The sequence below is a fragment of the Hemitrygon akajei genome, chromosome 20 (genome assembly GCF_048418815.1).
Source record: "Hemitrygon akajei chromosome 20, sHemAka1.3, whole genome shotgun sequence".
In the NCBI taxonomy this organism is placed as follows: domain Eukaryota; kingdom Metazoa; phylum Chordata; class Chondrichthyes; order Myliobatiformes; family Dasyatidae; genus Hemitrygon; species Hemitrygon akajei.
In genome coordinates this window covers 26,834,377-26,849,831 of record NC_133143.1, presented here as the reverse complement: position 1 = coordinate 26,849,831, position 15,455 = coordinate 26,834,377, and the positions used below count along the sequence as shown (strand labels likewise).

The window sequence follows — 15,455 nt, the reverse complement described above, 5'->3', positions numbered from 1 at the left end:
TCCCGCCACTTTTTCATGAACAGCACATATCACAGACCAGGAAGCGTAATGTTCTGGTAATTAACCACATTATGTCGTTTCATCGCATAATACGACAGACATTCCCTTCATTTTATACGCCCATCTTCTCCCCTACGAAGGACTACCTTGGATCTCGCTCTCTCCTTCCCATTTCTGACCAGAAACCCTCACCGTTGCTCTTTCCACAAACGCCGCCCAATCTGCTGGGCTTTTCCAGCATTTTCTCTTCAAGTGCGTTCAGAGTTCTGTCACAATAAAGACTAGCCTCCGTGTTGATTTACTGTTTTTTTTCCCCGTATAAGAAGAGCATTTATATTACTGAATAGCGTGCTGGGAATTTGTGAATACAGAGAACTTTCCGGTAAGACCGTAAATGTGTAGCTGGAAAGTAATATCGAGTAATATAGCATCTTGATTGGGTACACTGAACGCGGAACACAGAGTCGTGGAGCCACGTTTGAAATACGTGGACTGCTGTGGAATATAGTCCCGCTGATAACCGTTTACGTGGGCAGCATTTCCATCCCTACAATAAGGTGGCAGATGTGAGCGGGAGCTGAGGATAACGAGCACTGATCACATCACATCTGGTACCGGGAGGAGGGTCCCGGGCGCACGCACCGTACACCTGCCTCAGTCACTGCGTTCGCCGCGGGCGAGGACGGTCTGTGCGCGATTGACTGCGGCTTCGTGGGCTGCCACTCGGATGAACTCGGCCGGCTCAGCGCAGACGGTGGAGATCAGCAAAGAATTGGCTAGGTAGGAAGCAGGCTGCTTCTCGGTACAGTAGTAGGGATCTAGCAACCTTATTCTTCGCCCATTCTCTCCCCACCCCACCCCATGCAGACTCCTCAGACGGGAGTCGTTCCCATTGCCGGTCTGCGCCGTAGGGCCGATCCCGTACATCACGGGGGAATACAACGCAAGCCGTGAACTACCGGGAATAACCACTGTCTAGGCCGATCTGATGCGCAAGGTGACTCATTCCCCTCACCATCCCTGTGTGCCGACATCTCTAGTGGTTCGCTGATCCACTCGCTTCAGGGTCGAAGTAATCTTGGGTTGCACATAAGGACGGTAACAGCGGGTGGACGGCACAACACCGTCTCTTTGTGGCATCCGAGCGAGGCACGTCTCTCTCCCCCGGCTTCTGAGATCATCTCGAATCACAGAAGTGTCTCGGTGGAGTCGGGGTGACCAAGTTAACCCGCCAGAGCTGACCACAGTGAGTGCGCGATAAGTACTTGGAGGAATAATTTGAAAACGGGGAGAATAAAAATATCAGCACCCCTTAGTTCCCTGCCTATCGCCTTGTTGATAGGCCACCTTCCTTTTTAAAGAGACAAGGATATAAGAATCATGTGCTTCGGCCATTAAAACTAACCAGACAACGTCACTGCCGAGCCATGACTAGTTGCAAACAGCTGGTTGAGTTATTCTTTTGCAGTGGGGTCGGCTGGTAAATTCTTAAAGCCGTGAAGTGCGAGTTTTAGTCCAGTTTCTTTGTTCTCATCGGGCCGCTCCGCTGACGAGTGGTCGGTCCAAGCTGATGCTGGCAGTGGAATTCGCGAGCTAATCTTAACCGAAGCTTTTTACAGTGTAAGGCGGGGCAGGCGTAATGAATGGCCAAGTTATTCTATTAGGAGCTTGTCGGAATTCTGAGCAAAGGTTTAATCAGTTATTTGTCAAAGGGACAAAACATTACTTGGTTTGGCTGATAGTCGTCTCCACGCCCCATTCCATTTTATAAGCTCTATATCCCCGTATCTTATCCAACTAGTTCTTTCAAATTACTTTTCCGTCTACCTTCATCACTAATGGAGACAAACCGCCAGTCCTGCCAGGGCTGACGGGAGAATCTCCATCCTCCCTTCACAGATCACTCCTGCTTGATAGGAAGAGTCTGTGGCCATCTCTGTCCACCCACCTGGTACCCTGAAACAAGTCGTTACCGTCAAACACTGTCCTCTGAGATCTGTTAGCTTGGCTCAAAGCCAAGGACAGGTAATTTCCTGGCTCTAAGGTCCAGTGATAGTTTTATTTTGAAAACTAATAATTTCTCAGAAATGAGTCAAGTTTAGCAAACAGCCTAAAAGTGTGGATATTTGCCTAGTAATGTAATGAAGTTCACTGCAAGTTATTAAAGGTTGGAATGCAAATTTGGGCAGTGGTAACTTCCATGGGATGAAATGGGATGTCCAAGGTAAATGGGATATGCCTATAAATGGATGAATTTACGCGGGAATGGTGAGATGAGTTCAAAAAAGGTATTTACTCTGATATTGGACCTGTGTCTGCCAGTGAAGAGTAAGGCTCTATCAAAATAATAGGCTTCTAAAAGCACAAAGTGAAAAAAAGCCAAATTGAAGATGAAATCACCCAAAATCTTAGCAATAATCAGAGATTCACAGAGTACACATGTCTAAACAAATAATAATAGCTGTGAAAAAGAAAATGAGAGCTTACAATGGATGTTGAAGTCATGGAATGTTGTAACTAGGATACGAATGACAAAGCAAATGAAAAAGGTGGGTAGATTTGAATGATCTATCATTCCACCATTTTCATTTACAATATCCTGATTTACAGTAGAGGAGGGTAGCTTTCCAAGACCTTCTGAATGATTTAAGATTAAATATGGAGCAAGAACCTGCAAAAATTAACAACAGCAAAATAGCAGTGAATTCATTAAAATAAGCCCAAAGAAGTCATATCAGAATCTCACAGCCTCCATTCCTGGACTGTAAAGAAAGTGCGTGAGAGGCTGAAATGTCCTAAAATTGTAAATTCATTTTATTGTTTTCTACAACATAGGCACAATGGGCAGAATGGCCTCTATCTATAGCAGCTCTCAGAACATTCCCATCAGTACCATTTCCCCTTTATTCCCCCTTGCAACCTATCCTCTATCAGCTTCCTGCTCAGCAATCCTTCTGACATCCTTGCACACAAGGGCAATTTACAACACCCAATTCAGTTACCCTATCATCTGTGGAATATGGGAGGAAATGGGACAATGGGGCGAGGGTAGAGGGAGGATCCCACAGAAAGACCATCCATACTCTACGTAGACAGTGCTCAAAGTTAGAATTTAACCTAGATTAGTCTAGTTGGGCAACTACAGCGGCATTTGCTGTATCACTTTGCTCACTTTTTATCCATACCATTTCACTCTTTCCTCTAAGAGGACCACAGCCTTGTTGTGGGGTTTAGAGGCTCATGTGCCTCAATGACCTGGAGAGCTATGTTGCCTGGAGTCAGCCATGGTCAAAGGGTAGAAGCCAGACTAGGAGTGGTCCACCAGTCCTCCGGGTTCAGGGGTTCAGTTCAGGGCTAACAACCCTGACTGGTAAAACAAAACTGTTACAAAAACAGCAATAAATAATCCTTCTACATCTGAGTGCGACGGTATTCCTGAGTCTCCACCAGGGACTTGTGTGACTGACAGTAGTGAAAAACGATGCCGGAAGCCCTGAACACCACCAGAGATAGAGGACCTTCATTGCTGCCCTAAACCCCAGCAGCGTAACGGGCAGTAAAGTAGAACATTTCACTCTTTAGAAAAATGGGAAAGGTGAGCCGAGGAAACTGTAAACCAATCAGTTTAATGCCTGCGGTCAGGAAATTTGTGAAGAATAATGTGATGGCACATATAGAAAAATGGAATTGACTGATGCTATTGTGAATATGCAATAAGTGTCCATCTTTGATAGAACAATTTTAAAAGTGGACAGAGGAAAGTTTCTGTATGTAATTCATAAAGACCTCAAGAAGACATTTGATAACATCCCCTATTTGAGACAGCTAGTGAATGTGAAGCTTGTTAATGACTAGAACATTGACAAAGTAGCAAATCTGAAATAAAACAAAGTCTGAAATGGGTCAGACAATATATATTCACATTTCAAATGGAAGCGACTTCATCAGAACTGGTGAAAGAGAGGGTGAGTTGGTGATGGATGGGGCAAAATAACCGTTAAATTGCAAAAGTTCTTGTTTAAGCTACTTTGTATGCTAATGAAATGAAGAACCAAGTAATGTTTTTGGTAGAGGCACATGTGATTGCAGATACTGGAATCTGGAGATTAAACAGTATGCTGGATCAGTGCCTTTGGGAGAAAAGGAATTGTTGATGATTTGGATCAGAACTCGGAATCACAACGGGGTGGTTTTCTTTCAGATATGACACCAAAATCAAAGTCTCATTTTCTGCTGATGCAACATTATGACCAAAATCAGTGACATTTCCTTTCCTCTACCTGCAGAGTTCCTCCAGGAGGTTGTTTGTTGCTCATGTTTTCGGTAGTTCCTGTTGAGTATGTAAGATTTAATATTGCCATAGAAACCCATGTATTCACTTGAATAATCAGGAGCACAAGGGACGGTGATGGTGGAATCTGGAACAATCCATTGGAGGAACCCTGGGTTGAGTAGTGTCTGTGGTGGGGGGTTGCTGAGGAAGAATTGTCATTGTTTCAGGTTAAAACCCTGCATTGTCAGAAAATGGGACTTTGATTTTAGTGTCTTATCTGAAAGAGCACCACCTCCCTAAAATGCTACTCTCCCTCGGTACAAGAGTGAAGTCATGCTTTGTTGGCTCTAGATCTGCATCAGAACTTGACAGAACAGGTTGGTAACTAAGAGGTGAATGCTATCAACTGAGCAAAGCAGCACCATCATGACTATTGAGTCATTAATCAGAAAGTGTTTGGGAAAGGGTGAGAATCTAGGAAAATAAAACATACTGTAATTCCTCTCAATTCTGTGATTGTGCTGTAATCCACCTGGCAGGATTTTATTTGTTGCATTAACTAGTTCACTATAGGAATCCAAGAAGCAGGCTCTTGCAGTTCCACTTGCTCCTAAAATTTGATTATGATGGTTAGAACAGTCTCAATGCCATCTTGCCAGGAAGAAGAAAAACCTTGGCTTTAAGGCATTCTCACCTATCTGTTGTCCCTATGTACCTAAGAGTGCAATTTGGTAACCATCCTAATAACTCCACTACTGTTGGGTTGTTGTCTCCAACCATGTAGACCTCATCACTTCAAGTATCTTTATTTCTGAATTTGGGAATTTCGGTCATGCGAATCATACCATGACCTAGAGTCATAGAGAAGTACAGCTCAGAAACAGGCCCTTCAGCCCATCTAGTCCATGCCAAAACTATTTAAACTGCTTACTCCCATCAACCTGCACCAGGACCATAGCTCTCCATATCCCTACTATCCATGTACCTATCCAAACTTCCCTTAAACGTTGAAATCAAGCTCCCATGGACCACTTGTGCTGGCAGCTCATTCCACACTCTCACGACCCTCTGAGTGAAGAAGTTTCCCCTCATGCTCCCCTTAAGCTTCTCAGCTTTCATCCTTAACCCATGACCTCTGGTTGTAGTCCCACCAAACCTCAGTGGGAAAAGCCTGTTTGCATTTACCCTATCTCCTCATTACTCCTCATAATTTTGTATACTTCTATCAAATCTTCTCTCAATCTTCTATGTTCTGAAGAATACAGTCCTAACCTATTCAATCTTCCCTTATAACTCAGGTCCTCCAAACCTGGCAACATGCTTGTAAATTTCCTCTGCACTCTTTCAACCTTGTTTACATCTTTCCTATAGTTGACCAAAACTGCACACAGCACTCCAAGTTAGGCCTCACCAATGTCTTGTATAACTTCAACATAACATCCCATTTTCTGTACTCAATACATTGATTTATAAAGGACAATGTGCCATAAGCTTTATCTTTGACCCCATCTACCCGTGATGCCCCTTCCAACAAATTATGTACCTGTTTCCCTTTGTTCTACCACACTTCTCAGTGCTCTGTTGCTTACTGTGTAAGTCCTACCGTGGTTGGTCCTACTGAAGTGCAACACCTCACACTTGTCAGCATTAAATTCCATCTGCCATTTTTCCAGCTGATGCAGATCCCCCTGCAAGCCATGATGAATCTTCCTCACTGTCCACTACACCCCCAATCTTAGTGTCATCCACAAATGTGTTGATCCAGTTAACCACATTATCATCCAGACAAACAACAATGGACCCAGCACCGATCCCTAGTCACTGGCCTCCAGTCAGTTGCTCTACTACCACTCTCTGGCTTCTCTCACAAAGCCAATTTCTAATCCAATTTACTATCTCATGTTGAATGCCAAGTGATTGAGCTTTCTTGACCATCCTCCTGTGTGGGACCTTGTCAAATTCTTTGCTAAAATCCATGTAGGCAGCATCCACTGCCTTGCCTTCATCCACTTTTTTGGTAGCTTCATTGAATCACTCTTATAAGATTGATTAGATGTGACCTACCACCCACGAAGCCATGATTAATCAGTCCATGTCCATCCAAATAATTATATATTGGGTCCCTTTGAATACCTTCCAATAACTTTCCCACAGCTGACGTCACAATCACCGGTCTATGATTTCCTGGTTTCTGTTTAGAGCCTTTTTTAAATGGCAGAAAAACGTTGGCTATCCTCCAATCCTCTGGTATCTCTCCTGTCTCTAAGGATATTTTAACTATCTCTGCTGGGGCTCTGACAATTTCTGCACTTGCCTCCTGTAGGGTCTGATGGAACACCTGTCAGTCCCCGGGGATTTATCCACCCTGATTTGCCTCAGGGTAGCACAGATCTCCTCTGTAATCCGTACAGGGTCCATGAAATTGATGCCACTTTGCCTCACTTCTATAGACTGTATCCGTCTCTGGAATAAATAGAAATGCAAAGAATGCATTTAAGATCTCCCCTTCTGTTCTGGCTGCACACGTGGATCACGTACATTTCTGAAGGCCTCGCACATTCCAAGAACACCTTTCCAGTAAACAGCCTGCCCCAATCCACACTTGCCGGATCATTTCTGATAGTGTCAAAATTGGCTTTTCTCCAATTGGGAATCTCAACCGGCAGACCAGACCTATCTCCTGGCACAAAACGGCATGGTAAATCTACAGTGATGTCCATCAGTGTCCTTTGAACTTCTCAGAGACATGAACATGTTTGGTAATTGCACCCTATAACATCATTGAATGGATGTTTCCGTGAACATAAAGATAAAGCACCTCTGTGGATTAATCTACAACAAGATTTTCTTGCTGTGTATGAATGAAGTGGGGTGGGCTTAAGGATGTTGTTAATCTAAATTTATGTGAACAAGTGTGTTTGATTTATGCACTGGAAATTGAAGTTTCATCACTGTAATATCATTCTTTCTAATTTTGTGGTCATAACATGATGGGTTATCTGATGAATAGAGTGCTTTCCATTTCACACATTTAATATTGTTATTGAATTGTCCTCACTCAATTGGTTTACCCATTTCTCTTGACCCTTGGTCAATAAATCTAAAAGGCTGATGATCTGTGCTCAATCTAGTAAAAATTGTGAAGCAAAGGCAGTGGATGTTATCTACATGGATTTAGCAAGGTCTTTGACAAAGTCCTGTATGGGAGGTTGGTCAAGAAGACTTGGTGGCTTGGTCATCAGATGAAGTAAGAATTGAATTCAACATTGGCTTCATGGGAGTACTCAGAGAGTGGTAGTAGATGGTTGCTTCTCTGACTGGAGTCCAGCCTGTGGGCAGTGAAGTGCTGCAGGGATTGGTGTTGGGTCCATTGTTGTTCTAAATCAACAATCTGGATGATAATGTGGTAAAATGGATCAGTTGGATCAGTAGATTCATGGATGACATGAAGATTGGGAGCATAGTGTTCCACAAGGAAGGCAATCAAAACTTGTAGTTTTGATCTGGACCAGATGGAAAAATGGGCTGAAAAATGGCAGATAGAACTTAATGCAGACAAGTGTGAGGTGTTGTCCTTTGGGAGGACAGACTAGAGTAGCATTTACACAACGAATGGCAGAGCACTGAGGAGTGCAGTAGAACAGAGAGATATGGGGATACAGATCCATCATTCCTTGGAAGTGGCATCACAGATGAATAGATTTGTAAAGAGAGCGCATGGTACATTATTCAGAATATTAAATAGAGGTGTTGGGATGTTTGCTGAAGTGTTGTAAGATGTTAGTGAGGCCAAATTTGGAGTATTACATGCATTTATGGACATCTATCTACAGGAAACATATCAATAAGATTGAAAGAGTACAGAGAAAATTTGCCAGGATGTTGCTGGGACGAGGAACTTCATTATAGGGAAAGGCTGAACTGGTTTGGACTTACTCCCTGGAGTGTAGGATAATGAGGGGGGATTTGACAGAGGTATACAAAATTAAGGGGTATATATATAGTAAATGCAAGCAGGTCTTTTTCCACTGAGGTTGGGAGAGACTAGAGATCAGAGATTAAGGGTGAAAGGTGAAATGTTTAAGGAAAAACTGAGGCTAACCTCTTCACTCAGAGGATGATGTGAGCATGGAACAAACTGCCAGCAGAAGTAGATAATGTGGGTTTGGTCGCAATGTTTAAGAGAAGTTTTGATAAATACATGGATGGGAAGGGTATGGGGACTATGGTCTAGGTGTGGGCTAATGAGACTAAGCAGAACAACATTTTGGCTCAGATTAGCTGGGCTGAAGAGCCTGTTTCTGTTTTGTTCTGTGTCTCTATGACTGTGAAGTTTGTACTACAAAATAATACGTAATAAGAATTGGTTTGAAACTGCTTAAATTTAAATTTAAAAATATTTTATTGAGATAGAGCATGGAATAGACCCCCTCGAGCCACACCATCCAGCAATCCCCTGAATTACTCCTAGCCTAATCACAAGACAATTTACAATGCCCAATTAACTTACCAACTGGTACGTCTTTGGATTGTGGTAGGAAACTGGAGCACTCAGAGGAAACCCATGTGGTCATGGGGAGAACGTACAAACTCCTTACAGGCAGAGTCAGGAATTAAACCAGGTCGCTTGTACTATAAAGCATTGTGCTAACCACGATGCTACTGTGGCGTCTAAGGGCTTAACATCAACAAGTCTAAAGAGGATATATCCTTGTCCATTATATTTAAAAGACAACTGTTCTGTCTGGACATGTTTTGATGATCTGGATGATGCAGTTCTGCAACGGAGAAGCCGTGCTGTGGAAATGCCCCTGTTATAGAAATGCAATGCTGAAGTTAAGAGGTCAGACTATAAGTTCACTACCTCAAACCAGACTTTTTTTCTGAGGCAGAAATTTCTAAAAATATAACTTTGTTATGACTTAGTTTTCTATATTATGGAATAAAATTTCAGCAAACTACTACTATTACAACTGTGTGTAAAAAATGTTTAAAAGCACCGGATAAATGATTTTATTGACTTGTTCTTTGACTATTGTATGGTCTCTCCCAGTGTTTCCGAATTTTCAACTGAAGGAAGGAAAAGGAAAGAAGAAAGCTTTACACTGCCCTGGGGTTTTGTGCCATGAGAAATGATTCACTTGTGCTTTTCCCTCGCTGTTGCGTTGTTGTGCATCATAACAGGTATGTCACTGAAGCAATGGGTTGGTTTTGCCTTGGTTGTCTATATGGAGAATTGACTTAATTGGTTTTTAAAAGTTTTAAAGTTTCTTTTTAATATTATACAGAATTTAAATCAAACTGATCACTGTATTCCTCTGTAGTGATCCTGCCTCTGCCTATGCTGTTCTTGAAACAAAGAGCTAAGTTGTTATTCTTTATTCGCTCTCTTACTCCTTTTCCCCCCACCAAAATGAGAAAAAAAAATATATGTATGTAATATATGTGTGTGTATATATATGAGGAGTACACAGGGAAATCTTTTCTGTGTAATGGATTTGTTCACTGACTTTTATGAATACTGCAATGGGGGCCCTCAATTCACAAGTAGGAGGAGTTAGAGCTAGACATTTCCTCTAGCTCAACGCAGGATCATCTACTAGAGACCTCAGCCTTGGAATCACACGTTCATTGCCATTTTTGTTATATATTTGCATTTCTTGGTTCTTATTTGTTCAGGGAGTAGATCAATTGTTTTATTCTAATTTCAATGATACATTGACAGAGAAATACAGATGGCTAAGGACAAGGTAAAATTCATTTCTTTTAATGTCAATGGGCTATTAAATCCAATCAAATGTAAGAGAATTTTATCCAATTTGGAACAATTTGATTCATACTGGGAAAAATGGTTTAACTACATAACACCTCATAGGCCTGATTTTATTCTCACAAGTCAGTGAATATGTTGTTAAAAAAAATCACTCCCTTCTTGTACATAGTTCTTTCCTTTTGCTTGTTTTTTCTTTCCACTCTTTACTGTAAGTGTGTACCTCAGTTTGATAAATCGTGGAGATTTGTGATATATATGATTATATGATATATAGGTACAATGTCTGAAATACATCTTATGGAAATGTTTGTTTGATGATGAACTTCAATAAAAAATAAATTACAAAAAGAAACAAAGAGCTTTGTGAAGCACATACACAGAACCTTTCCCACTACTGATTTCTAAATCTCATCAACCCTTTCTAGAATTCTTGGAATCTTACAGTTGATCCATCCTACCTCTATCAGCTGATAAATTAGTTGCAATTTCCTGTCCTTTCCATATGGCACTATTCAAAATCCTCTCCCGAATCCGGTATTGATCCATGTGAGTTTAAGATTGTTGAGGCCCTCCATTGGGCGGGGTTGACCATGGCTGTTGCATCCCTGCTGTATCAAACCAGTTTGCAAGCCAGGACAGTATGAGATGGAGAGCAAGCTGTTGCCCACGCAGCAGGCTCGCCTTCTCTATGCAGCTGGTTTACCCAAAGGAACGGCAGAGACCAATGTAGGCTGGCACCAGAGGAGTTGCCGGTCAGAGATGAACTCAACGTAGGGATTCCAGCTCCGGAATTTCCTCTGGGTTTACTCCTGAAGGCTTCTCTATGTGTGTGTATAGCCGCAAGGCAGCGGGGGTTTGAGATCTGAGTTTTCCTTCTGCTAGATGAGCCGCCAGTCACAGCTGATGAGCCCCATCTGCCCAAAGCAGTAACCTACCTTTGCCCCTTTTTCTGTGAGTAGAAACTGTCCCGCCGGGCTCAGCATCTAAACCTCATGCGAAGGCCAGGAGCTGGACTTGTTTGTCAGAGGCTGTTTGAGACACAAACCATGGGGAACATTTAATAGGTAGTGGGAGCTGATCCCTACTCCCACCCCGCCTGTAACAAACTTAAGGAACCATAGCTTGTGGAACGTTTGAAAATGAAAGATGTTTGACTCTGCTGATAAAACTGACTCCACTGATGAACACACTCCGGATATACACTGATGCTTTGGCCTTTGTCCTGCACCTTGTACACAATAACATGTGGACCTCCGTGCTGTGTGTTGACAGTGGATTGATCTTGAAAGCAGGGGCCTGATTTGTTGATGTTTCGTATGCTTGCACTCACAACCATGGGCTTGGTACAACAAGGAAAACATTGCTGGCTGTTTTTTCTTTATTTATTACCTAGGGACGCTGAGGCTGATTTTGTATTGTTGATGTTCCCATGGTAGTGTTGTTTGTGCTGCGCAGATAGGGGATTTGAACCTGGCTCCTTCCTGTTCTGCACTGTGCGGGCAGTTGATAAGCTAATTGAGCTAATGGAAGAATTGCCTTTGCCATCTTTTTAAAAAGATTTGCTTTGCTGTGGAACATTGAGACATTTCATTGAGCATTTCAAGTCATCAGGATAAATTTTGGCCAAGCAGAATCTCTCCATACTTGATGTCCGTCTAAGAGAAGAGCCAGCATTTAGTTGTCTGGAAGATTATGTCTTTTTCGATGTTACACTCAGCTTGGATTTTGAGCTTGTTCTTGTGGTGATCTTGAGGTCAAACTCATTCAGTGGTGGAAGGGCTAGTGCTGAGTTAATGTTAACCCCTGACAAGGTGTCCGAGTTCTCTGTCAAATTAAAGTTGACAGCATGGAATTGCTGTACTGAAGTTTCAGCCTCTCCACTTGGACCCGTTTCCCGATGCTCAGTAACTGTGTTGTATTGTGCTATAACCGCACTGATAGCAGGCAAGTATAATTGGCATGTCGCTCCTGTACGTTTCCATGATCTCCGATGCACTTTAGTTTCCCCTATTTCCTGTCAGAAATGCATTTGGTGTAAGTAGTTGGAGGGTGCACTTGCTGTTAGTTCAGATACTAATATTTAAAAGTAATAGGAACAAGAGGTAAGCCGTGTAGATATTCAAGGCTGTTCAATCTTTCAGTATGTCCATAATTCATAAGAGCAGAAATTGCTGCTTTAAGTATATTCAATGACTTGCCCTCCACAGTGATAAAGACTATTACTGTCCAGATCTCACATATATACTGGCTGATCCCCACACACTCCTGATTCCCTGAATCCAAAAAGTATCTCTATTTCTGCCCTGAATATGTTTAATGTCCCAACACTTCTGCCTGTGTTAGAGAATTTCTAAGGTTTCCGAGCCAAGCAAGAGAATCATTTTCTCTTCATCTCCATTTTAAATGGCCACTCTGACTAGTCTAAAGTGATATCCTCCACCAGGGGAAACCTTTCAACATCTAGCTTGCTGAACTTCCTTAGGATCTGAGATAGATCAATAGGATTTATATTTCTACACAACGTGGTTATAGACCCAGTCTGTAGAATATTTCACTGTTCAACCGGCTGAAATGCCTCAGAGGTGCAGAGGGGCAGGTGGGTAGGGGTGGGGGCATGAAAGGGAATGAAGTGAGAAGCTAAGAGATGAGGGGTAGAAGGGGCAAAGGGTTGAAAAAGAAGAAATTTGATAAGAGAGGATAAAGGGAAGGAGGTGGTGGGCAGTTTGTGAGGGTGGGGGTGAAGATGAGAAGAGGTGAGAGCACCAGAATAAGGAAAGATTGAGTGGGGGCAAGGAGAGGAAAAGGGGAGTGGCTACCAGAGATTAGAGAGTTCTGGAGTTCTGGTTTGGTCCGGCCATTACTCATATATTTGAACCTCTTCTGTACTCTGTTCCCCTTGCACGGAATGTGATTTTTCAGTTATTACCTTCAAGACTCACTGTAACTGCGTTGCAGCTTTATACATTTCTTGTCCAATTGTGGAGGCTCCAGCACTGAGCTGTGAGACCCACTAGGAGTTACAGTTTGTTAAACTGAAGATGATCGATTTATCTCTGTACTATTATCCATCAATCAGCCAATCTTTTATGCAAGCTATTTTATTAGCCTTAACTCTCGTGACCACTTAACTGGTCCACTTGATTGGCAGACGACCTGTCCACTTCCCTCCACAGATCCTGCCTCACCCACTGAGTTCCTCCACCATTTTGTTTGTTGCCCCATTTTCCAGCGTTTGTACTTCCTTGTCTCCATCAATATTCTCTTCCCTGAGTTCCTCAATAGCCACATTGGAAGGGAGATTATCATTTGATAAGGTCATGAGCAAAATTCCGAGAGTGAGAGTTGAGGCTGTCCTCCTGGTATGAGACAATGCACAGATTAATCGAAAGAAGACATGGTAAAGTTGGTGTTACTGTAATTAAAATGGCACTCTGTGAAAGAAGGGCAGCATTGTCCTGATTTTTGCATGACGCGGAGCTTTTGAAAATTATGCATGATATTCTGAATTTTGGATCCTACTCACATAATCATTTTACAGCCATTGAGTGTGTATATTTAAGGCGGAAGTTGATCGTTTCCTGATTGGTCAGGGCATCAAAGGATACGGCGAGAAGGCAGATGTATGGGGTTGAGTGGGATCCTGGATCAGCCATGAATGGAATGGCGGAGCAGACTCAATGGGCTGAATGGCCTAATTCTGCTCCTATGTCTTATGGTCTTATGCAGTGCACCATAGTGAGAAAACGGGTTGGAATTTTGTTTTCATCGATCAATTGGTTCTGAGCTCCCTTTAATAGTCGCCCTTCACGCTGCTTTCCATATGAGTGATAGGAATAGCAAACATAAAAGTGTAGACAACTTTTGGGCTTTATTTTCAGATACACAAGGTCCAACATAGAAGGTAAAGTACGTTATTCTCAACATGATGCATTATGGAAAGTACATAGAAAGGAAAAGCTGCCTCGTGACAGTAGTGTTTGAATGGCTAACTGTGTAGGTGTCCACTTGAACCATTCAATAGCCAAGGTTTGAAAATCCTTCACATTAAAATGAAATATAGTAAATGGACAAAGTCTAGAAATGGGAAAACTTTTTATTGCTCATTCATCTTGAATTGTAGGCATTATTGGTGGGAATGACTTTGTACTCCAGTTTCCCTGCAGATGGTTGTGATATATCCAATAAAGCCACCAGGTGACTGCAGAGAGAAACTTAAAGGAATTGGTATTTTAAAAAGCCGTGGATTGCCTAGGTACCGCTGTAGTGTAGTGGTCAGCGAGTTGCTACTACAGCTTGGGGCCTTCACATTCAAAGTTCAATTCCGGTGTTCCCTGTAAGAAGTTTGTATGTCCTTCCTCTGAAAGTGTGGGTTTCCTCCGTGTGCTCCGGTTTCCTCCCATGGTCCAAAGACGTACTGGTTGGTGGGTGAATTGGTCACTGTAAAGTGTCCTGGGATGAGGCCGGGGTTAAACAGGTGGGTTGTTGGTTGATGCGTCTCAATGGGCCGGAAGGGCTAATTCCACGCTGTATCTCTAAATAAAACAAAATATGTCTTGGTGGCAAGTTTCTATTCTGAATGTACATCAGCAAATTAGACTTAAAATACTCTTACACCTTTTCTGTTATTATACTACTTAGCTGATACTTTCTCTACTTAAAAAATATTAAATTTGAATTTGTGGCTTATCTTGTTCAGGCCTCTGCTGGTCCATGAACAAAGCCTATACACTACCAAGCACCTAGTTCAATAATTCATTGATAAGCCTTTTTCACGGGTAACTTGTGCTGACTTAATGAGACAATATTGGCTCTACACAGGTTTTTATGTGCAAGTGATGTAACACGGCTGTGTTCTCAATTTGCTTTGCAAATAATCGCATATGGGTTACCACCCTTTTATTAAAACAAAGAATGAGATACTGACTTATACTACCTGTAATAGCAAAAGGCACTTCCTGACAACGGGTTATTGCATTATAATTCTCAGCCCTGTTATATAGCTACAAATAAGCATTTTACTTTTTACCAAGTTATGTTTAATTTTTTTCCCCATTTTACTCACCGCTGTTGTGCACTAAATTTATTTTTATGAAGTATTCATAAACCACAATGTTTGATTTGAAATGTTAGTGCTTTGAGGACCTATCCCATTGTTGAAAAGTTATGTTCAGGTGCACAGTAAATCCTTTCAGCCTTATCAGCCAAAAAACACTTGAAGTAAAGGCAGTTTGATAAGTTTGTTGAGAATTGTTTTTATAATCAAGTTTAATAAAAAGCTCTGGTTTTCTTTTCAATAGTAATCTCTGCACTGTTTTTCTAGGGAGTGAACCTGTCTGAAATCTGCTTTGTACGCCTATCCTTTGCTCGAAATGGGATTGGAAATCTATAGTAGCTGAGGCAAGCACAATG

The 15,455-nt window shown here is 42.1% G+C and overlaps 1 protein-coding gene across 4 annotated transcripts in view; it reads left to right on the top strand.

Annotated features, from left to right (window-relative positions):
• The first annotated feature begins 361 nt into the window (after positions 1-361).
• LOC140713658 (dyslexia-associated protein KIAA0319-like) overlaps positions 362-15,455 on the top strand; it is a 76,095-nt gene continuing 61,001 nt past the window's right edge. The window contains exons 1-2 of one of the 4 annotated variants that reach the window (XM_073024025.1): positions 362-382; positions 9,327-9,457. In XM_073024025.1, coding sequence (XP_072880126.1) covers positions 9,406-9,457 — 52 coding nt within the window. In that variant the 5' untranslated portion in view covers positions 362-382; positions 9,327-9,405. Of the gene's footprint in view, positions 383-481; positions 781-1,010; positions 1,247-9,326; positions 9,458-15,455 lie in introns of those variants that run through there. The other 3 variants (XM_073024026.1, XM_073024023.1, XM_073024024.1) reach the window with 3 other exon arrangements.